The 22670-nt window shown below is 42.1% G+C and overlaps 1 protein-coding gene across 2 annotated transcripts in view; it reads left to right on the top strand.

The window, feature by feature from the left end:
* The window catches only part of LOC123732929 (scavenger receptor cysteine-rich type 1 protein M130), a 137460-nt gene that overhangs the window by 3674 nt on the left and 111116 nt on the right, over nt 1-22670 (top strand). Inside the window, exons 2-6 of one of the 2 annotated variants that reach the window (XM_045712248.1) lie at nt 7694-7723; nt 7955-8263; nt 8691-8996; nt 9122-9400; nt 9857-10200. The exons of the other annotated variant lie outside the window; for it this stretch is intronic. Coding sequence (XP_045568204.1) covers nt 7694-7723; nt 7955-8263; nt 8691-8996; nt 9122-9400; nt 9857-10185 — 1253 coding nt within the window. The 3' untranslated portion in view covers nt 10186-10200. Of the gene's footprint in view, nt 1-7693; nt 7724-7954; nt 8264-8690; nt 8997-9121; nt 9401-9856; nt 10201-22670 lie in introns of those variants that run through there. 2 annotated transcript variants of the gene reach the window in all.

Below are 22670 nucleotides of genomic sequence, written 5' to 3'. Positions count from 1 at the left end.
GCTGTGTCCCACAGGTGGGACGGTAGCGTCCCACCTAGCCCATACTAGTTAACACTTTCAACGTGTCCCTTAATGTGGCAAATGTGATCGATCAATGGAATATTAGCCTCGTTCACTGCAACATACCGAAACAAAGCCAACTATGTAAGAGATGTTGTAGACAGAACACATCGGAGTAGGATTCTATTACATTGACAGACTCATCCCGACTCTACAAAGACCGGTGCTGCATAACCAATCAGAGCTGCAGTAGGCCTACATGCAAATAGACCATTGCCATATTAATATTTAACCTTTATTTAACTAGGCAAGTCAGTTAACCTCTCTAGGGCAGGTGGCACCAAATCGTCCCACCTACGTAACAGCCAGTGGAATCCTGTGGCGCGTTATTCAAATACCTTAGAAATGCTATTACTTCAATTTCTCAAACATATGACTATTTTAGAGCATTTTAAAGACAAGACTCTCGTTAATCTAACCACACTGTCCGATTTCAAAAAAGCTTTACAACGAAAGCAAAACATTAGATTATGTCAGCAGAGTACCCAGCCAGAAATAATCAGACACCCATTTTTCAAGCTAGCATATAATGTCACATAAACCCAGAAGACAGCTAAATGCAGCACTAACCTTTTATGATCTTCATCAGATGACAACCCTAGGACATTATGTTATACAATAAATGCATGTTCTGTTCAATCAAGTTCATATTTATATCAAAAACCAGCTTTTTACATTAGCATGTGACGTTCAGAACTAGCATACCCCCCGCAAACTTCCGGTGAATTTACTAAATTACTCACGATAAACGTTCACAAAAAGCATAACAATTATTTTAAGAATTATAGATACAGAACTTCTCTATGCACTCGATATGTGTGATTTTAAAATGTATTTTCGGTGAAAGCACATTTTGCAATATTCTCAGTAGATAGCCCGGCATCACAGGGCTAGCTATTTAGACACCCAGCAAGTTTAGCACTCACCAAAGTCCGATTTACTATAAGAAAAATGTTATTACCTTTGGTGTTCTTCGTCAGAATGCACTCCCAGGACTTCTACTTCAATAACAAATGTTGGGTTTGGTTCAAAATAATCCATAGTTATATCCAAATAGCGGCGTTTTGTTCGTGCGTTCAAGACACTATCCGAATGGTAAAGAAGGGTCGACGCATTTCGTGACAAAAAAATTCTAAATATTCCATTACCGTACTTCGAAGCATGTCAACCGCTGTTTAAAATCAATTTTTATGCCATTTTTCTCGTAAAAAAGCGATAATATTCCGACCGGGAATCTGCGTTTAGGTAAAAAGACGAAAGAAAATAAAGCATGGAGTCGACTCGTGCACGCGCCTAAGTCCATTGTCCGCTGATAGACAACTTGCCAAAAGCGCTTATGTGTTTCAGCCAGGGGCTGCCTCGATATCATTCAGCTTTTTCCCGGGCTCTGAGAGCCTATGGGAGCCGTAGGAAGTGTCACGTCATGCCAGAGATCCTCAGTCTTCAATAAACAGAGTCAAGATGCTCAAGGAATAATCAGACAGGCCACTTCCTGAACAGAATCTTCTCAGGTTTTTGCCTGCCATATGAGTTCTGTTATACTCACAGACACCATTCAAACAGTTTTAGACACTTTAGGGTGTTTTATATCCAAAGCCAATAATTATATGCATATTCTAGTTTCTGGGCAGTAGTAATAACCAGATTAAATCGGTACGTTTTTTATCCGGCCGTGTAAATACTGCCCCCTAGCCCTAAGAGGTTAAGAACAAATTCTTATTTACAATGACGGCCTGGCAGGAGGCAAAAGGCCTTATACGGGGTCAGGGATTAAAAATAAAATCATCAAATATAAATATATGAATATAAAGTTAGATGAACATTGGTGATGGTGTCATGCATCTGACTGTTGTATATTCAGTGTGTCAATGATTGATTGTATCTGTCTCTATGTAAATGAATGAGAGTACATATTCTATATTATATTGGTTTTACGTTAGAGCAGGAGAAGAGGAGGGGTGTAGATGCTAGAGGTCTGTTACTTGAGTCAAGATCAACAGGCCTGATGCTATATGTCAGGAAGAGAGAGAGAACGAGAGAGAGGAGAGCGAGAGGAAGGGGTGGGGAGGGTGATAGATAAGGGGAGGAGATGGAGGGAGGTGTCAAAAGAGATAGACTGACATAGTAACAAACAGTCAACTGAATATAGTCAACCAGTAACGTCTTCCACTATTGGCCCAGCTCAGCTTGACCCTGACCTATGGAACTGAACGATTGAGAAAACAAAAATAGATGAAAGCTAATGTATTAAATTATATATAATCTCATCTGTAATGACACACCTTTCCACATTGTGACTTTGTGGTGAGGTCTTGTTGAGAAATGTCATGCCATTTCACAGTACTCAATGTCTCAACAGTGTTTCTCAAAGGACCCACAACCATTTGTCCTGTTCATCTCTCACAGCTTAGTTCAGTCTACTGCTAAATAACAGGATATGGAGAAACAGCATTTGGCTGTGAGTCCAGAACCATGAGTCAGTCATGTAGACAAAGGGGAAGTGTTCTAGCAGAGGGAGCAAGTCTCATTAGTACATCATGTGACTTTAGTTAAATACATAGATACACTGGATAAACATTATTACAGACTTTAATTAAATACATAGATACACTGGATAAACATTATTACAGACTAATTAAATACATAGATACACTGGATAAACATTATTACATACTTTAATTAAATACATAGATACACTGGATAAACATTATTACAGACTTTAATTAAATACATAGATACATTGGATAAACATTATAACAGACTATAGTTAAATACATAGATACACTGGATAAACATTATAACAGACTTTAATTAAATACATAGATACACTGGATAAACATAACAGCAGTTTTGCCACCATAGACCCAAGTCAGTAAATACATATCTTTACTTATTAGGTGGAGGCCCTGCACTACATCAAATCACATCACATTTTATTGGTCACATACACATGGTTAGCAGATGTTAATATGAGTGTAGTGAAAGCTTGTGCTTCTAGTTCCGACAGTGCAGTAATATCTGACAAGTATTCTAACAATTTCACAGCAACTACCTTATACACACAAATGTAGAGAGATGGAATAAGAATATGTACATATAAATATATAGATGAGCGATGGCCGTGCTGCATAGGCAAGATGCAATAGATGGTATAAAATACTGTATATACATAGGAGATGAGTAATGTAGGATATGTAAACATTATTAAAGTGGCATTATTTAAACTGACTAATAATACCGCCCCCGATGATGCGTTGTGCAGAACGCACTACCCTCTGGAGAGCCTTGCGGTTGAGGGTGGTGCAGTTGCCGTACCAGGCAGTGATACAGCCCGACAGGATGCTCTCGATTGTGCATCTGTAAAAGATTGTGAGGGTTTTAGGTGACAAGCCAAATTTCTTCAGTCTCCTGAGGTTGAAGAGGCGCTATTGCGCCTTCGTCACCACGCTGTCTCTGTGGGTGGACCATTTCAGTTTGTCCGTGATGTGTACGCTGAGGAACTTTCTCCGCTACTGTCCCGTCGATGTGGATAGTGGGGTGCTCTCTGCTGTTTCCTGAAGTCCACGATCATCTCCTTTGTTTTGTTGACATTGAGTGAGAGGTTGTTTTCCTGACACCACACTACGAGTGCTCTCACCTCCTCCCTGTAGGCTGTCTCGTCGTTGTTTGTAATCAAGCCCACTACTGTTGTATCGTCTGCAAACTTGATGATCGAGTTGGAGGCGTGCATGGCCACACAGTCATGTGTGAACAGGGAGTACAGGAGGGGGCTGAGCACGCACCCTTGTGGGGCCACAGTGTTGAGGATCAGCTAAGTGGAGATGTTGTTTCCTAACTTCACCACCTGGGGGTGGCACATCAGAAAGTCCAGGACCCAATTGCACAAGGCGGGGTTGAGACCCAGGGCCTTAAGCTTAATGATGAACTTAGCGGGTACTATGATGTTGAATGCTGAGCTGTAGTCAATGAACAGCAATCTTACATAGGTATTCCTCTTGTCCAGATGGGATAGGGCAGTGTGCAGTGTGATGGCGATTGCATCGTATGTGTACCTGTTGGGGCGATATGCAAACTGAAGTGGGTCAAGGGTGGCAGGTAAGGTGGAGGTGATATGATCCTTGACTAGTCACTCAAAGCACTTCATGATGACAGAAGTGAGTGTTACGGGGCGATAGTCATTTAGTTCAGTTACCTTAGCTTTCTTGGGAACAGGAACAATGGTGGCCATCTTGAAGCATGTGGGGACAGCATACTGGGATAGGGATTGATTGAATATGTCCGTAAACACCCCAGCCAGCTGGTCTGTGCATGCGCTGAGGACGCGGCTAGGGATGCCGTCTGGGCCAGCAGCCTTGTGAGGGTTAACACGTTTCTATGTCTTACTCACGTCGGCCACGGAGAAGAAGAGGGAGGGTCCGCAGTCCTTGGTAGCGAGCCACGTAAGTGTCATTGTATTATCCACAAAGCGGGCAAAGAAGGTGTTTAGCTTGTCTGGAAGCAAGACGTCGGTGTCGCAAGATGTCGGTGTCTGTGACGTGGCTGGTTTTCTTTTGTAGTCTGTGATTGCCTGTAGACCCTGACACATACGTCTCGTGTCTTCAACTTCATTTTGTCCCTATACCGACATTTCACTTCTTTAATTTCCTTGCAGAGGGAAGAACTACACTGTTTATATTCATCCATATTCCCCGACCTCTTTCCATGGTTGAATGTGGTGGTTCGCGCTTTCAGTTTTGCACTAATGGTTTCTGGTTAGGGTAGGTTTTAATAGTCATAGTGGGTACAACATCTCCAATGCACTTCCTAGTAAACTCACTCACCGAGTCAGCGTATAAATCGATGTTATTGTCTGAGGCTTTATGGAACATTTCCCAGTCAACGTGACCAAAACAATCTTCAAACGTGGATTCCATTAACATGTTGACTACTTACAGACCACCTAGTCTAATACTACTGCCACACACCTAGATACTAGGTCCAAACTGATAGGAACTCAGGTCCCTCAGAAGAGAGGGTTACATGTATCTAGGGGAAAGTTCCCGATGGAGCCTACAGACTTCACTGTAGTTTGGTGGGAGTATGAAACATGAAATATTATCACCCTCATATTACCCAGGCCTAGTACAGTATTTCATCATCCTGTCAGCTAGTTAGATTGCATTTCCTTGATTCCATGTGTCCTCTCCTTGCCTTCTTTGGGTTTTGAGTTGGATATGTATTCATGACCCCCCAATTGTCTAATGTGTATTCATGACCCCCCCATGTCTAATGTGTATTCATGACCCCCCATGTCTAATGTGTATTCATGACCCCCCAATTGTCTAATGTGTATTCATGACCCCCCCATGTCTAATGTGTATTCATGACCCCCCCCCCATGTCTAATGTGTATTCATGACCCCCCATGTCTAATGTGTATTCATGACCCCCCATGTCTAATGTGTATTCATGACCCCCCATGTCTAATGTGTATTCATGACCCCCCCATGTCTAATGTGTATTCATGACCCCCCCATGTCTAATGTGTATTCATGACCCCCCCCATGTCTAATGTGTATTCATGACCCCCCCCATGTCTAATGTGTATTCATGATCCCCCCCATGTCTAATGTGTATTCATGACCCCCCATGTCTAATGTGTATTCATGACCCCCCATGTCTAATGTGTATTCATGACCCCCCATGTCTAATGTGTATTCATGACCCCCCATGTCTAATGTGTATTCATGACCCCCTCATGTCTAATGTGTATTCATGACCCCCCCATATCTAATGTGTATTCATGACCCCCCCCATGTCTAATGTGTATTCATGACCCCCCATGTCTAATGTGTATTCATGACCCCCTATTGTCTAATGTGTATTCATGTGACCCCACCACAAATGTCTAATCTGTATTCGGGTCTTCCCTGTGGCTCAGTTGGTAGAGCATGGTGTTTGCAACGCCAGCATGGTGTGTGCAACGCCAGGGTTGTGGGTTCGATTCCCATGGGGGGGCCAGTACAAAAATAATAATAATTTAAAAAAAATTAAAATAATGTATGAAATGTATGTATTCACTACTGTAAATGGCTCTGGATAAGAGCATCTGCAAAATGACTAAAATGTAAATGTATTCATGACCCCCCCCCATGTCTAATGTGTATTCATGACCCCCCATGTCTAATTTTTATTCATGACAGATGAAAGCAAAAAAAACTGACGAAAAACAGACAAAAGCAAATGTATTAAATGCCTCTCCCTTTCAGAACGCGTCTCCTTCCTGAGCGGTATGACGGTTGTGTGGTCCCATGGTGTTTATACTTGCGTACTATTGTTTGAACAGATGAATGTGGTACCTTCAGGTGTTTGGAAATTGCTCCCAAGGATGAAGCAGACTTGTGGAGGTCTACAATTTTTTTTCTGGGGTCTTGGCTGATTTCTTTTGATTTTCCCATGATGTCAAGCAAAGAGGCAGTGAGTTTGAAGGTAGGCCTTGAAATACATCCACAGGTACACCTCAAATTGACTCAAATGATGTCAATTAGCCTATCAGAAGCTTCTAAAGCCATGACATCATTTTCTTGAATTCTCCAAGCTGTTTAACCTGTTTAGGATAGGGGGCAGTATTTTCACGGCCGGATAAAAAACGTACCCGATTTAATCTGGTTATTACTCCTGCCCAGAAACTAGAATATGCATATAATTATTTTATTTGGATAGAAAACACCCTAAAGTTTCTAAAACTGTTTGAATGGTGTCTGTGAGTATAACAGAACTCATATGGCAGGCCAAAACCTGAGAAGATTCTATATGGGAAGTGCCCTGTCTGACCATTTCTTGTCCTTCTATAGCCTCTTTATTGAAAATAGAGGATCTCTGCTGTAACGTGACATTTTCTAAGGCTCCCATAGGCTCTCAGAAGGCGCCAGAATGGGGAATGATGACTCTGCAGTCCCTGGGCGAAAAACAGTAGGGGTTTTGGAAAGTGGTTGTTATGAGAACAATGACACTGGTGCGCGCGTGCATGTGAAGACTCCATTTTCTATTTTCAGTGTTTGAACGAAAACAAGGTCTCCCGGTCGGAATATTATCGCTATTTTACAAGAAAAATCGCATAAAAATTTATTTTAAACAGCGTTTGACATGCTTCGATGTACGGTAATGTAATATTTAGAATTTTTTTGTCACGTTATGCACCGGCGCGTCACCCTTTGGATAGTGTCTTGAACGCAAGAACAAAACGCAGCTATTTGGATATAACTATGGATTATTTGGAACCAAAACAACATTGGGTGTTGAAGTAGAAGTCCTGGGAGTGCATTCTGACGAAGAAGAGCAAAGGTAATCCAATTTTTTTTATAGTAAATCTGAGTTTGATTTTATACATCTGTCAGGAAGGGGAGTGGCTGAAATAGAATCCACTAATTTGAAGGGGTGTCCACATACTTTTGTATATATAGTGTATGTACACATGGGTGTTGTTGCACCATACCAACGATAAGCCTGTCTTCCCCATTACATCATGAAAGGTCATGTTGATGTTCATTTAACCTCTGTCTCTCTCTTCCTCTGACTCCTCCCTTTCTCCTTTGTTTCTCTCTATCTTTCTCTCTCTCTCTCTCTCTCTTCCTCCTCTCTCTCTTTCTCCTCAGATCTCCAGGCTCAAAGCGTCAGTCCACCAGGTAGGTAGAGTATAAATCTACAGTGATTATAGCAGTTCAATATTAGTCAACTTTATTATCCCACATGGAGAAATTCATGTGTCCATACAAACCATTCTAAACCCCAATAACAAGTAGTGTTTTATGGAACTACTAATACTTGTCAACCACAAAGCACTACTGCTGTTAGAATAACAGAATCACTGTCATCATCTGTCCTCACCACTGTGTTTTCCTCTCTGCTGTTTACAGCTGAACTCTCAGTCAGACTGGTGAATGGGACCACATCCTGTTCTGGGACAGTGGAAGTCTTCTCCAGAGGAGAGTGGTCAGGTGTATGTTCTGGGTGGTGGAGAATGATGAGAGAGGTTAAGGTTGTGTGTAGAGAGCTGGACTGTGGGAATCCTGTAGCTGAATCTAGAGGACCTCTGGTTGAAGATGGAAGAAGAAGAGTCAGACTATATAGATGCAGGGGACATGAGTCTTCTATTAGACAGTGTGACATCATAGGAGAACCTGGTGACTGTATTGGTGAATATTATCATCATGTGACCTGTTCAGGTAAGAGACTGGTCATATTGAGAGATTTATTTATACATTATACAATATTACCATGTATCATGTTTTATGTGTTTTTATTTCATTTAAATAGAGGGAGAGATGTCAGATGTATTTAAACATTATATTTGTGTTTGTCATATTGGTTTATGGGAGATGTTCATGGGCAGATCATTGTAGTTCAGATGGTACTGAAGTGAAGCTGCCTGATGGATGTCCAGCTGTTTATTTTCTATAAAGTGTTTATTTTCTATAAAGTCTCCTGCCTGCATTATTCCCAACCCTATCCTGAGTGACTAAGAACCCATTTCTACCTCTTACAGTATCAAACATAGCAAACTACAATCTTTTATCCAACGTATTTGTGTTTAGTCCTTGACAATGTCATCAACAAAACTGATTGAATGTTCAACCAAGTCTTTTTCTCCAGAGTCTGTGCGGCTTGTGGATGGAGCTGGTCTCTGCTCTGGGAGAGTGGAGGTGAAGTCCAATCAGTCCTGGGCCTCAGTGTGTGAAGCTGACTTTGACCGGCAGGATGCAGAGGTAGTCTGTGGGGAGCTTGGCTGTGGGGCTCCTGCAGCTCTACAGGGGGGGCTCTATGGAGAAGGTGAGGGTCAGACCTGGGATAAAGAGTTCCAGTGTAAAGGCAAAGAGTCCCTTCTCCTGGACTGTGACACCTCAGACAGAGAAAACAACACCTGTCTACCTGGTAATGCTGTTGGACTCACCTGCTCAGGTAAGAAACAGTTTGTCACTCAATCAACATTGTTTCTCACCTGGAGTGAAGAATATGAGAGACAATATAGGTGTGTTTTAGTGAGAAAATAGTAAGATTACTGTCTCTCTCTTTTCTTTTCTCAGAGCCTGATGATGTGAGGCTGGTGGGAGGAGGCAGTCGCTGTGCTGGTGGAGTGGAGCGGTACGACCAGGGAGAGTGGAGGACTGTGCGAGCTGTAGACCTGGACCAGGAGGATGTAGCTGCAGTAGTGTGTAGACAGCTGGGTTGTGGCTCCACTGTTTCAGTTCTACCTGGAAACACCACTAGAGGGAATAACATTATATGTTCTGGGTCTGAGTCTGCACTGAGGGAGTGTTCCAGAATTGATTATCTCTCTCCTGGACTCACAGTGATCTGCTCAGGTAATAACAAGATATGATAATTATATTCAACTGATTTCCTTCATTCATACAACTTCCTCTGCACCTCTCATGATGACTGTTTTGCTTGTCAGTCTGCTTTACTAAATAGATCACTCAGTCAAGTAGGAATCAAATACAACTTAAATATCCCAGAATGCTTTGTATTTGAGTGTTATCTCAGTGAACGTCTCTACTCACTACCACTGTCACATGTCATGTTATTGTCATATCTAAATGAGGAAAGTAGTTGAGGAGCTACGTTTTCTTTTTCTCTCCTCTTGTTCCAGATGTCCTGCTTAAGCCTGATATCAACATATGTTGTCTCAGTGACTGTAGGCCCACTACTAATGTTGCCCTGTGAGGGAGGGTGGCTAGCACTGTTACATGCTGATGTTATTGTCATATCTTAAGGAAACTAGTTGAAGAGGTTTTTCTTGTTCTCTTTTATTGTTACAGATCTCCTGTTCCAGCCTGATATCTCCCTGACTGACTCAATGGGAGGGGTCTCCAGGGGCCACCAGGGGCCCGAGGTGTTCAGGGGCTACAGCTTCACCATCACCTGCTCCACTCAGCCACAGTACCCAGGAGGCTCCTTCCTGCTCACGTTCACCGGCTCCAACAGAACCCAGACCCAGACAGCTGTCAATCACTCTGCTGCCTTCCTCTTCCCTGCTGCAGATGACTCCCACCAAGGGAACTACAGATGTGTTTATGACAATTATGTTTTCTCTCATAACTTCTCCTCTGAGAGTGAGCTCCTCTCCCTCACCATCACAGGTAACTGAACATGAACCAGACTTATAACTTTGTCTAAAACTTTGACCACCTTCCACACGAGAGAGACAGACATACAGAGACAGAGAGACAGAGAGACAGAGAGACAGAGAGACAGAGAGACAGAGAGACAGATAGACAGAGAGAGTGAGAGAGTGAGAGAGGGAGACAGAGAGACAGACAGACAGACAGACAGACAGACAGACAGACAGACAGACAGACAGACAGACAGACAGACAGACAGACAGACAGACAGACAGACAGACAGACAGACAGACAGACAGACAGACAGACAGACAGACAGACAGACAGACAGACAGACAGAGACATGCAGACAGAGAGAGAGAGAGAGAGACAGACAAAGACAGACAGACAGACAGAGAGAGACAGACAAAGACAAAGACAAAGACAGTGAGAGACAGACAGAGACTGACAGACAGAGAGAGACAGTCAGACAGACAGAAAGAGAGACAGTACCAGTATTTGTCTGACTGTTGGTGCTGTGTCTCCCTAGCCCACCAGGAGGCAGAAGAGAGTGAACAGGGTGAGCAGCATGGATCTTTATGTCAATGCCATGGAGATGGTCTCTCTGAGCTCCAGAGCTGAAGCTGGACCGGGAGAGGAGAGAGCAGCCCAGGGGACGGAGTAGGAGTAGAATGAAGCTGACCCTACATGCTGATCTTAGGTCAGTTTTGTGTTTTAAATGGATGTTCAGCAGTGGACTGGTGTTTAAAATGTGGTGACAAACCTGAAGTGATTCTAAGTTTAATAACAAGTTCAGAATTAGTTTCTCTTTCTAGAACCTTGGAAGAAATCTAAAAGGAGTGACTGTAACCACCATTATTCCTTTTAGTTTGGTTTTACCACCAGAGAAACATGGGATTCTGGGTAACATGGGGTTCTGGTAACATGGGGTTTGGGTAACATGGGGTTTTGGTAACATGGGGTTTTGGGTAACATGGGGTTCTGGGTAACATGGGGTTCTGGGTAACATGGGGTAACATGGGGTTCTGGGTAACATGGGGTTCGGGGTAACATGGGGTTTTGGGTAACATGGGGTTTTGGGTAACATGGGGTTTTGGGTAACATGGGGTTTGGAGTAACATGGGTTTTGATTATTTTAAGAGAGTAGCTCAATTACGTCTGTTTTGTGTTCCAGAATAAATAGCTTTTTGCTTTTGTCTTAATGTCTTTATCTTATTTAGTGTCTCTTAGATTCTTTATCTTATTTAGTGTCTCTTAGATTCTTTATCTTATTTAGTGTCTCTTAGATTCTTTATCTTATTTAGTGTCTCTTAGATTCTTTATCTTATTTAGTGTCTCTTAGATTCTTTATCTTATTTAGTGTCTCTTAGATTCTTTATCTTATTTAGTGTCTCTTAGATTCTTTATCTTATTTAGTGTCTCTTAGATTCTTTATCTTATTTAGTGTCTCTTAGATTCTTTATCTTATTTAGTGTCTCTTAGATTCTTTATCTTATTTAGTGTCTCTTAGATTCTTTATCTTATTTAGTGTCTCTTAGATTCTTTATCTTATTTAGTGTCTCTTAGATTCTTTATCTTATTTAGTGTCTCTTAGATTCTTTATCTTATTTAGTGTCTCTTAGATTCTTTATCTTATTTAGTGTCTCTTAGATTCTTTATCTTGAAGTGTTTCCATTATTAGTCCATGTATTATTATAATCATCTGGTCATTCTTTGCATTTTGAAAAACATTTTAATAAAGGGGTCATCTTTTTCTCAAGTCATTTTGGTTTGTTGTTGTTGTTGTTTACCTCTCATGATGTTATTGATTATAAATGTTATAATATTGATTATGATGTAGATTTTTGTTTTGATGTTGTTAGTAGTATCTACAGTTGAAATCGGAAGTTTACATACACTTAGGTTGGAGTCATTAAAACTTGTTTTTCAACCACTCCACAAATTTCTTGTTAACAAACTATAGTTTTGGCAAGTCGGTTAGGACATCTACTTTGTGCATGACACAAGTAATTTTTCCAACAATTGTTTACAGACAGATTATTTCACTTATAACTCACTGTATCACAATTCCAGTGGGTCAGAAGTTTACATACACTAAGTTGACTGTGCCTTTAATCAGCTTAGAAAATTCAAGAAAATGATGTCATGGCTTTAGAAGCTTCGGATAGGCTAATTTACATCATTTGAGTCAATTGGAGGTGTACCTGTGGTTGTAGTTCAAGGCCTACCTTTAATCTCAGTACCTCTTTGCTTGACATCATGGGACATTGTTGACCGCCACAAGTCTGGTTCATCCTTGGGAGCAATTTCCAAACGCCTGAAGGTACAACGTTCATCTGTACAAACAATAGTACGCAGGTATAAACACCATAGGACCACGCAGCCGTCATACCGCTCAGGAAGGAGACGCGTTCTGTCTCCTAGAGTTGAACGTACTTTGGTGCAAAAAGTGCAAATCAATCCCAGAACAACAGCAAATGACCTTGTGAAGATGCTGGAGGAAACAGGTACAAAAGTATCTATATCCACAGTAAAACGAGTCCTATATCGACATAACCTGAAAGGCCTGTCAGCAAGGAAGAAGCCACTGCTCCAAAACCGCCATAAAAAAGCAAGACTACGATTTGCAACTGCACATGGGAACAAAGATCGTACTTTTTAGAGAAATGTCCTCTGGTCTGATGAAACAAAAATTGAACTGTTTGGCCATAATGACCATCATTATGTTTGGAGGAAAAAGGGGAACGCTTGCAAGCCGAAGAACACCATCCCAACCGTGAAGCACGGGGTGGCAGCATCATGTTGTGGGGGGGCTTTGCTGCAGGAGGGACTGGTGCACTTCACAAAATAGATGGCATAATGAGGCAGGAAAATTTTGTGGATATATTGAAGCAACATCTCAAGACATCAGTCAGAAAGTTAAAGCTTGGTCGCAAATGGGTCTTCCAAATGGACAATGACCCCAAGCATACTTCCAAAGTTGTGGCAAAATGGCTTTAGGAAAACAAAGTCAAGGTATTGGAGTGGCCATCACAAAGCCCTGACCTCAATCCTATAGAAAATTTGTGGTCAAAACTGAAAAAGTGTGTGCGAGCAAAGAGGCCTACAAACCTGACTCAATTACACCAGCTCTGTCAGGAGGAATGGGCCAAAATTCACCCAACTTATTGTGGAAGGCTACCTAAAACGTTTGACCCAAATTAAACAATTTAAAGGCAATGCTACAAAATACTTATTGAGTGTGTGTAAACTTCTGACCCACTGGGAATGTGATGAAAGAAATAAAAGCTGAAATAAATCATTCTATTGACATTACACATTCTTAAAATAAAGTGGTGATCCTAACTGATCTAAAACAGAATTTTTACTAAGATTAAATGTCAGGAATTGTGAAAAACTGAGTTTTAATGTATTTGGCTAAGGTTTTTTTTTTTTACTTCTGACTTCAACTGTATAGATAATGATGTTATTGATTATAAATGTTATGATATTGATTATGATGTATATTATTGTTATGATGTTGTTAGTAGTATATAGATAATGATGTTATGATTATAAATGTTATGATATTGATTATGATGTAGATTGTTATGATGTTGTTAGTAGTATATAGATAATGATGTTATTGATTATAAATGTTATGATATTGATTATTGATTATGAAGTAGATTATTGTTATGATGTTGCTCTCTAAACTGCCATGTAATCAACTGAATGCTTTTAATAAACTGGCAGGCTGTCAGTCTTGTGTGATTCCCCTCTTGGACAGACTACAACATACAGTATGAATGACAGTTTTTTTACAATCCCTAGGACCCATTTCTCAATACTTAGGTCACTTTTTCAAAACTCTTCACAGTTCTCCTAACCAACTTTCAGCTTGACACAGCAGTTCATTTCACATCCAAAATGCACTAAAACTACCAAATCACTTCATACATGTCTCAAATCAACTCGTTCTTCCATAACAGTAGCAAAGGTTGTCACCCAACAAGCACACTGTCACTCATAAAACAACGACCTAAACATCACTAACAACAGGCAGCATTACACAATGTTTTCTATACATAACAATAATGACACCTCTCTACTGTTTATAATTCACTGTAGTATATGTTACAATAATGACACCTCTCTACTGTTTAGAATTCACTGCAGTATATGTTACAGGAATGACACCTCTCTACTGTTTACAATTCACTGTAGTATATGTTACAGGAATGACACCTCTCTACTGTTTACAATTCACTGTAGTATATGTTACAATAATGACACCTCTCTACTGTTTACAATTCACTGCAGTATATGTTACAGGAATGACACCTCTCTACTGTTTATAATTCACTGTAGTATATGTTACAATAATGACACCTCTCTACTGTTTATAATTCACTGTAGTATATGTTACAATAATGACACCTCTCTACTGTTTATAATTCACTGCAGTATATGTTACAGGAATGACACCTCTCTACTGTTTACAATTCACTGTAGTATATGTTACAGGAATGACACCTCTCTACTGTTTATAATTCACTGCAGTATATGTTACAGGAATGACACCTCTCTACTGTTTATAATTCACTGCAGTATATGTTACAGGAATGACACCTCTCTACTGTTTAGAATTCACTGCAGTATATGTTACAGGAATGACACCTCTCTACTGTTTACAATTCACTGCAGTATATCTTACAGGAATGACACCTCTCTACTGTTTACAATTCACTGCAGTATATGTTACAGGAATGAATCAGACATTGAGATTGAGGAGTGGAGAGTCAGGTGGGAGGAACATAATTCCTCTGTGGGGTTGAGGAGTGGAGAGTCAGGTGGGAGGAACATAATTCCTCTGTGGGGTTGAGGAGTGGAGAGTCAGGTGGGAGGAACATAATTCCTCTGTGGGGTTGAGGAGTGGAGAGTAAGCTGGGAGGAACATAATTCCTCTGTGGGGTTGAGGAGTGGAGAGTCAGGTGAGAGGAACATAATTCCTCTGTGGGGTTGAGGAGTGGAGAGTAAGGTGGGAGGAACATAATTCCTCAGTGGGGTTGAGGAGTGGAGAGTCAGGTGGGAGGAACATAATTCCTCTGTGAGGTTGAGGAGTGGAGAGTCAGGTGGGAGGAACATAATTCCTCTGTGGGGTTGAGGAGTGGAGAGTAAGGTGGGAGGAACATAATTCCTCTGTGGGGTTGAGGAGTGGAGAGTAAGGTGGGAGGAACATAATTCCTCTGTGGGGTTGAGGAGTGGAGAGTCAGGTGGGAGGAACATAATTCCTCTGTGGGGTTGAGGAGTGGAGAGTAAGCTGGGAGGAACATAATTCCTCTGTGGGGTTGAGGAGTGGAGAGTCAGGTGAGAGGAACATAATTCCTCTGTGGGGTTGAGGAGTGGAGAGTAAGGTGGGAGGAACATAATTCCTCAGTGGGGTTGAGGAGTGGAGAGTAAGGTGGGAGGAACATAATTCCTCTGTGGGGTTGAGGAGTGGAGAGTAAGGTGGGAGGAACATAATTCCTCTGTGGGGTTGAGGAGTGGAGAGTCAGGTGGGAGGAACATAATTCCTCTGTGGGGTTGAGGAGTGGAGAGTAAGCTGGGAGGAACATAATTCCTCTGTGGGGTTGAGGAGTGGAGAGTCAGGTGAGAGGAACATAATTCCTCTGTGGGGTTGAGGAGTGGAGAGTAAGGTGGGAGGAACATAATTCCTCAGTGGGGTTGAGGAGTGGAGAGTCAGGTGGGAGGAACATAATTCCTCTGTGGGGTTGAGGAGTGGAGAGTAAGGTGGGAGGAACATAATTCCTCTGTGGGGTTGAGGAGTGGAGAGTCAGGTGGGAGGAACATAATTCCTCTGTGGGGTTGAGGAGTGGAGAGTCAGGTGAGAGGAACATAATTCCTCTGTGGGGTTGAGGAGTGGAGAGTAAGGTGGGAGGAACATAATTCCTCTGTGGGGTTGAGGAGTGGAGAGTAAGGTGGGAGGAACATAATTCCTCTGTGGGGTTGAGGAGTGGAGAGTCAGGTGGGAGGAACATAATTCCTCTGTGGGGTTGAGGAGTGGAGAGTAAGCTGGGAGGAACATAATTCCTCTGTGGGGTTGAGGAGTGGAGAGTCAGGTGAGAGGAACATAATTCCTCTGTGGGGTTGAGGAGTGGAGAGTAAGGTGGGAGGAACATAATTCCTCAGTGGGGTTGAGGAGTGGAGAGTCAGGTGGGAGGAACATAATTCCTCTGTGAGGTTGAGGAGTGGAGAGTCAGGTGGGAGGAACATAATTCCTCTGTGGGGTTGAGGAGTGGAGAGTAAGGTGGGAGGAACATAATTCCTCTGTGGGGTTGAGGAGTGGAGAGTAAGGTGGGAGGAACATAATTCCTCTGTGGGGTTGAGGAGTGGAGAGTCAGGTGGGAGGAACATAATTCCTCTGTGGGGTTGAGGAGTGGAGAGTAAGCTGGGAGGAACATAATTCCTCTGTGGGGTTGAGGAGTGGAGAGTCAGGTGAGAGGAACATAATTCCTCTGTGGGGTTGAGGAGTGGAGAGTAAGGTGGGAGGAACATAATTCCTCAGTGGGGTTGAGGAGTGGAGAGTCAGGTGGGAGGAACATAATTCCTCTGTGGGGTTGAGGAGTGGAGAGTAAGGTGAGAGGAACATAACCAGTAACCTTTTCCACTCTTGGTCCGGCTCAGCTTGACCCTGACCTCTGAAATGAATGATTTAAAAAACTGACAAAAGCAAATTAATTAAATTAGATTTAATCTCATCTGCAAAGAGAGTTACACATTTGCATGGAAGGGGAATGTACACTACATGACCAATAAGTATGTGGACACCTGCTCATCTAACATCTCATTCCAAAATCATGGGTCTTAATATGGAGTTGGTCCCCCCTTTGCTGCTATAACAGCCTCCACTCTTCTGGGAAGGCTTTCCACTAGATGTTGGAACATTGTTGTGGGGACTTGCTTCCATTCAGCCACAACAGCATTAGTGAGGTTGGGCGATTCGGCCTGGCTCGCAGTCGGCGTTTGAATTCATCCCTAAAGGTATTCAATGGGTTTTAGGTCAGGGCTCTGTGCAGGCCAGTAAAGTTCTACCACATCGATCTCAACAAACTATTTCTGTATGGACCTCGCTTTGTGTACAGGGGGCATTGTCATGCTGAAACAGGACAGGGCCTTCCCCAAACTGTTACCACAATGTTGGAAGCACAGAATAGTCTAGAATGTCATTGTATGGTGTAGCGATTAGATTTCCCTTCAATGGAACTAAGGGGCCTAACCGGAACCATGAAAAACAACCCCAGACCATTATTCCTCCTCCACCAAACTTTACAGTCAGCACTATGCTTTGGGGCAGGTAGCGTTCTCCTGGCATCTGCCAACCCTAGGTTTGTGGTTCGGACTGCCAGATGGTGAAACGTGATTCATCACTCCAGAGAACGCGTTTCCACTCCAGCCTACGCGTGGCATTGCGCATGGTGATCTTAGGCTTGTGTGCTGCTGCTCTGCTATAGAAACCCATTTCATGAAGCTCCAGACAAACAGTTCTTGTGCTGAAGTTTCTTCCAGAGGAAGTGTGGAACTCGGTAGTGAGTGTTGCAACCGAGGACAGTTGATTTTTACCCGCGATGCACTTCAGCACTCGCGGTCCCATTCTGTGAGCTTGTGTGAGCTACCACTTCCTGGCTAAGCCACTGCTGCTCCTAGACATATCCACTTCACAATAACAGCCCTTACAGTTGACCGGGGCAGCTAAAGCAGGGTACAAATGATGAACTGACTTGTTGGAAAGGTAACATACTATGATGGTGCCATGTTGATTGTCACTGAGTTCTTCAGTAAGGCCATTCTACAGTCAATGTTTGTCTATGGAGATTGCATGGCGGTGTGCTTGATTTTATTCACAGGTCAGGAACGGGTGTTGCTGAAATAGCCAAATCCACTAATTTGAAGGGTGTCCACATACTTTTGTACATACTGTAAGGTGTAGCTGGGTCGGCCCGTCCTCCACCACCCCAACCCAACACATCCCACTCAGCTTTAGGATCTTAGTGAAACATTCATTATTGGTTTCAGGTGTGTTAGGTCAAGGCCAGAGTGACAACCCACAGGACAGCAGACCACCAGGACAGGACTGAACAACCCAGCAGTTATTGTAAACATGAAGTGGTCATCTTTTAATACAGACTCCTTTTGTCGTACAGTATTCCATATAAGGCATCCTGACCTCATGAAAGTTGACCAGTAAATCAAATACAGTGATACATAACGAGACATTTCTGCCATCCATTGTGACATTGTTGGAGGATAACCAACCTTCTAATTCATTATAATGCATTTCTGAGCTGCTATAAATGGTTGGTTACACAGTTTCTTCTGATAACAGTCTCCGGTATCAACATTTCCAAGCCAACAAATACAGGGAGAATCTGTAGACATGCTGAGATAAGACCATAACATACGCAACTATGCAAATATGTGGGGGGGGGTCTCTTTTAATCAACCACAAGGCTACCTTGGGAGGGAGGGAGGGAGGGAGTAATGGTAAGAACCAGAGAGAGGGGAGGGAAGGGGGAGGACAAGATGGAGGAGGGGGGAGAGAGAAAATTTCATTGTACCACTGACTTCTCACCAGTGATGTCATCATAACCAGTAACCTTTTCCTCTCTTGTCCCAGTCCAGCCTGACCCTGACATATAGCATCAGACCTGTTGAGTTGACTTGGTTAACAGACCTCTAGATTCTACACCACATCCCCTCTTCTCCTGCTCTAACATGAGAACTCATCAGTACTCATTTTGGGTGCTGGTACTGTTTATATTTAGGTGCTGGAACATTAAGCCAATATTCTATAAGAGGTGAACTCAAGCAGTAGAAAGTTAGAGGTGATATTATAGGACACTATGTGAAACGTTGCTGCTCTGTCAGCAGTTTCCTGTGGAGTTTTTTTTAACAGATCAGTTTGCTGTAGTGTGTTCAACCACTGATCCTAGTTAAGTTGCTAAGAGAGATAAGGGGAGGGAGAGAGGAGTGTAGAGGAGAGAGGAGGACAGAGGAGTGAGGAGTGTTGGGGAGAGAGGAGTGTAGAGGAGAGAGGAGGAGAGAGGAGTGTTGGGGAGAGAGGAGTGTTGGGGAGAGAGGAGTGTAGAGGAGAGAGGAGTGTAGAGGAGAGAGGAGGGTGGAGGAGAGAGGAGGGCAGTGGAGAGGGGAGGGTAGTGGAGAGAGGAGGGTAGTGGAGAGAGGAGGGTAAAGGAGGCTCCACTAGGGCCCTCTCAGCCAGCTGTCTCCTCTAGGGCCCTCTTAGCCAGCTGGCTCCTCTAGGGCCCTCTCAGCCAGCTGGCTCCAATTGGAGCTTTTTCACTTTACTGTGGTGTTTGTTCTCCACTGGTTAACCTGTTCTCATCACAACAGGTCACACATTCTGCTGCCATGATTGCACACGGCGGTATTTTACCTGTCAGATACAGGAGCTTGTCAATATTATATTTGTTTTCAAATGATTTTTAGGTCTTTGTATTCTGAGGGAAATATCTGTCTCTTATATTGTTGTACATTTGTCAGGAGGTTAGAAGGTACAGCTCAGTTTCCACCTCATTTTATGGGCCGTAGCCTGTCTTCTCTCTGCCTGTTCCAATCCTTTCTCAATAGCAAGGCTATGCTCTCTTCATTTGTACATTGTACATTTTTTCCTCAGTTTTCTAGCAGATTGTCTGTCACGATGTAATGTCTGTTTATGGCCAAATTGTCTTGGGATTTTTATATTTTGTGGTATTTTTGGGGGGGCATCTGAGAGATATAAGAAAGTCCAGGAAACTCATAATATAATTTTATTTACCTATATTTAACCCTTTATTTTGGGAACTAAACTATCTCCATATATACTTCCATAAATGTGTTAAACTGGTACCAGGAGACCTTCAGACGAGTCTTGTAAAGCTTGTGGACGTCCTAGATCATAACAACCTGTACGTGTTCCTGAGAGACTCACCTTTCCATAGTGGGGTCATGTTAGTGTGTCCTAGATCATAACAACCTGTACGTGTTCCTGTGAGACTCATCTTTCCATAGTGGGGTCATGTTAGTGTGTTGTCCAAACGGTTCTGACACTACAGACAGAAGTTGGCAGATGGACTGTATGACTTCAGACGATGCTTATGGGGTCGTAGAGCAAAACAGAGAACATCATCGTGTTCCTGAGTCTCATCTTTCCATAGTTTACAGGCCAAACTGATCGGACGTTACAGGCATTTTTGTGAGGACACCCATTTTCTGAATGTTTTAAGGTCTGACAAACACAGCTCTGTGACCTTTCACCTCAGATGAGGAATGGAGATATTGGTGGATGTGTTGGATTGAGATGCAAAACATATCTCTAGTTTAAACAGTTGGATTTTAATGGGGATTGTTTTTTAATGTTAATTACATTTCCGCAGGACCATAGAAATTGCATTCTAAGGGTTAAATTGTAAATGAAAAGAGCATCAAACATGGATTGTGTGTTGAGGGGTACAGAGATGTGGTAGTCATATAATAATCATGCTGTGGTCTACATTTTGTTCATCATCAAGCAGACCAGATCATTAGAGATGGTGGGAGAGCCTGTTAGGCTGTTTAAAATGGAACAATATCATTTATATACCGTAGCATGAGACTAATACCTCTATATACATTTTAACAGGATTTGAGTGACGTTTTCTAAATTGTTTTCATAATTAAAATATAAATATATAATACATTTTTCACTGAGACATCATGGTGTGTACATCAATTTAAATCCCAACTTGTAAGGAAAGTATAAATAATAAAAAATCAACAATGTATTGGACAGGCCTATGAGGTCTAAAGGTCTGTCTTTCCAAGACATTCTGTTCATCTGCAAGCAGACCTGGTGATTCTAGATGGTGGGAGAGCCTGTTATTTAAAATGGAAGAATATAACTTACTGTAGCCTATATAATGTAACAATGACAATAATCCCTTCATATATACTGTAGTTGAAGGTTATTTTAGTGTCATAAAAAGTGTTCATTAAAACAAATCAGGATGCTTGGTGGATGGATTCAGTGTAGATGTTCTGCTGTGTATCCAGGTGTTTATATGAAAGTGGTAGATTTGTAATTCTTTACCAGAGAAAGTTGTGGATTACTTTTCTGTGGGTGACCTAAGGCTTCGGTCTTTGACAATTCAGCTACTTTGTTAACAGTTCTACAACTGTCACCTTATGTAACAACTGATTTACTTTACAAAAGGCACATCTCAATATGTGGTCCAGGTGCCTTAGTGTTCCTATAAAAACCTGTGTCCAAACTCAGCATTAAATAGTATCTAATCAGAATAGTGTACAGAGATAAGTTATTGCACCTATTGAAATGTTATGTGTTTTTACTGTTTATTCTGTTGCATTAAAAAAGTCACTGTTGCCTATTAGATCAATATCAGTGTGAACACGTCTGATTGGACTAGATCCATGTTGAGGTGAGACACGTCTGATTGGACTAGATCCATGTTGAGGTGAGACACGTCTGATTGGACTAGATCCATGTTGAGGTGAGACACGTCTGATTGGACTAGATCCATGTTGAGGTGAGTCACGTCTGATTGGACTAGATCCATGTTGAGGTGAGACACGTCTGATTGGACTAGATCCATGTTGAGGTGAGACCCGTCTGATTGGACTAGATCCATGTTGAGGTGAGACACGTCTGATTGGACTAGATCCATGTTGAGGTGAGACCCGTCTGATTGGACTAGATCCATGTTGAGGTGAGACACGTCTGATTGGACTAGATCCATGTTGAGGTGAGACACGTCTGATTGGACTAGATCCATGTTGAGGTGAGACCCGTCTGATTGGACTAGATCCATGTTGAGGTGAGACACGTCTGATTGGACTAGATCCATGTTGAGGTGAGACACGTCTGATTGGACTAGATCCATGTTGAGGTGAGACACGTCTGATTGGACTAGATCCATGTTGAGGTGAGACACGTCTGATTGGACTAGATCCATGTTGAGGTGACACACGTCTGATTGGACTAGATCCATGTTGAGGTGACACACGTCTGATTGGACTAGATCCATGTTGAGGTGAGACACGTCTGATTGGACTATATCCATGTTGAGGTGAGGCCATTCCATAGGCCTATATTGCAGTAGTGGGTCTGTGGTTTTCTGTAAAACAAAATGGATCTTTGGTTCTGGTCAGTTAAAATAATCAGAAATACTATGTAACATCCCCACTTTTAGAACCGACTAAAAAGACATGCTCACATGCAAACAAAAGACAATAATTAAATTGACCAAACTATTTTAAAAAATGACAAAATCATAAATGTTATGAGATAAAACAACTTGTTGATCAAGTTTAGCAATTTGAATTATAATGACCATAAATCAACATTGTAGATGATAAAAGATTTGTGTAAAGTTTAAGATTTACTGGTTGTGATACAGTGCATTCAGAAAGTATTCAGACCACTTGACTTTTAACACATTTTGATATGTTACAGGCTTATTCCAAAATTGAATAAATA

The sequence above is a fragment of the Salmo salar genome, unplaced genomic scaffold, assembly GCF_905237065.1.
Source record: "Salmo salar unplaced genomic scaffold, Ssal_v3.1, whole genome shotgun sequence".
In the NCBI taxonomy this organism is placed as follows: Eukaryota; Metazoa; Chordata; class Actinopteri; order Salmoniformes; family Salmonidae; genus Salmo; species Salmo salar.
The sequence above is the reverse complement of the archived record's forward strand: the minus strand, read 5'-3'. Positions and strand labels throughout refer to the sequence as shown.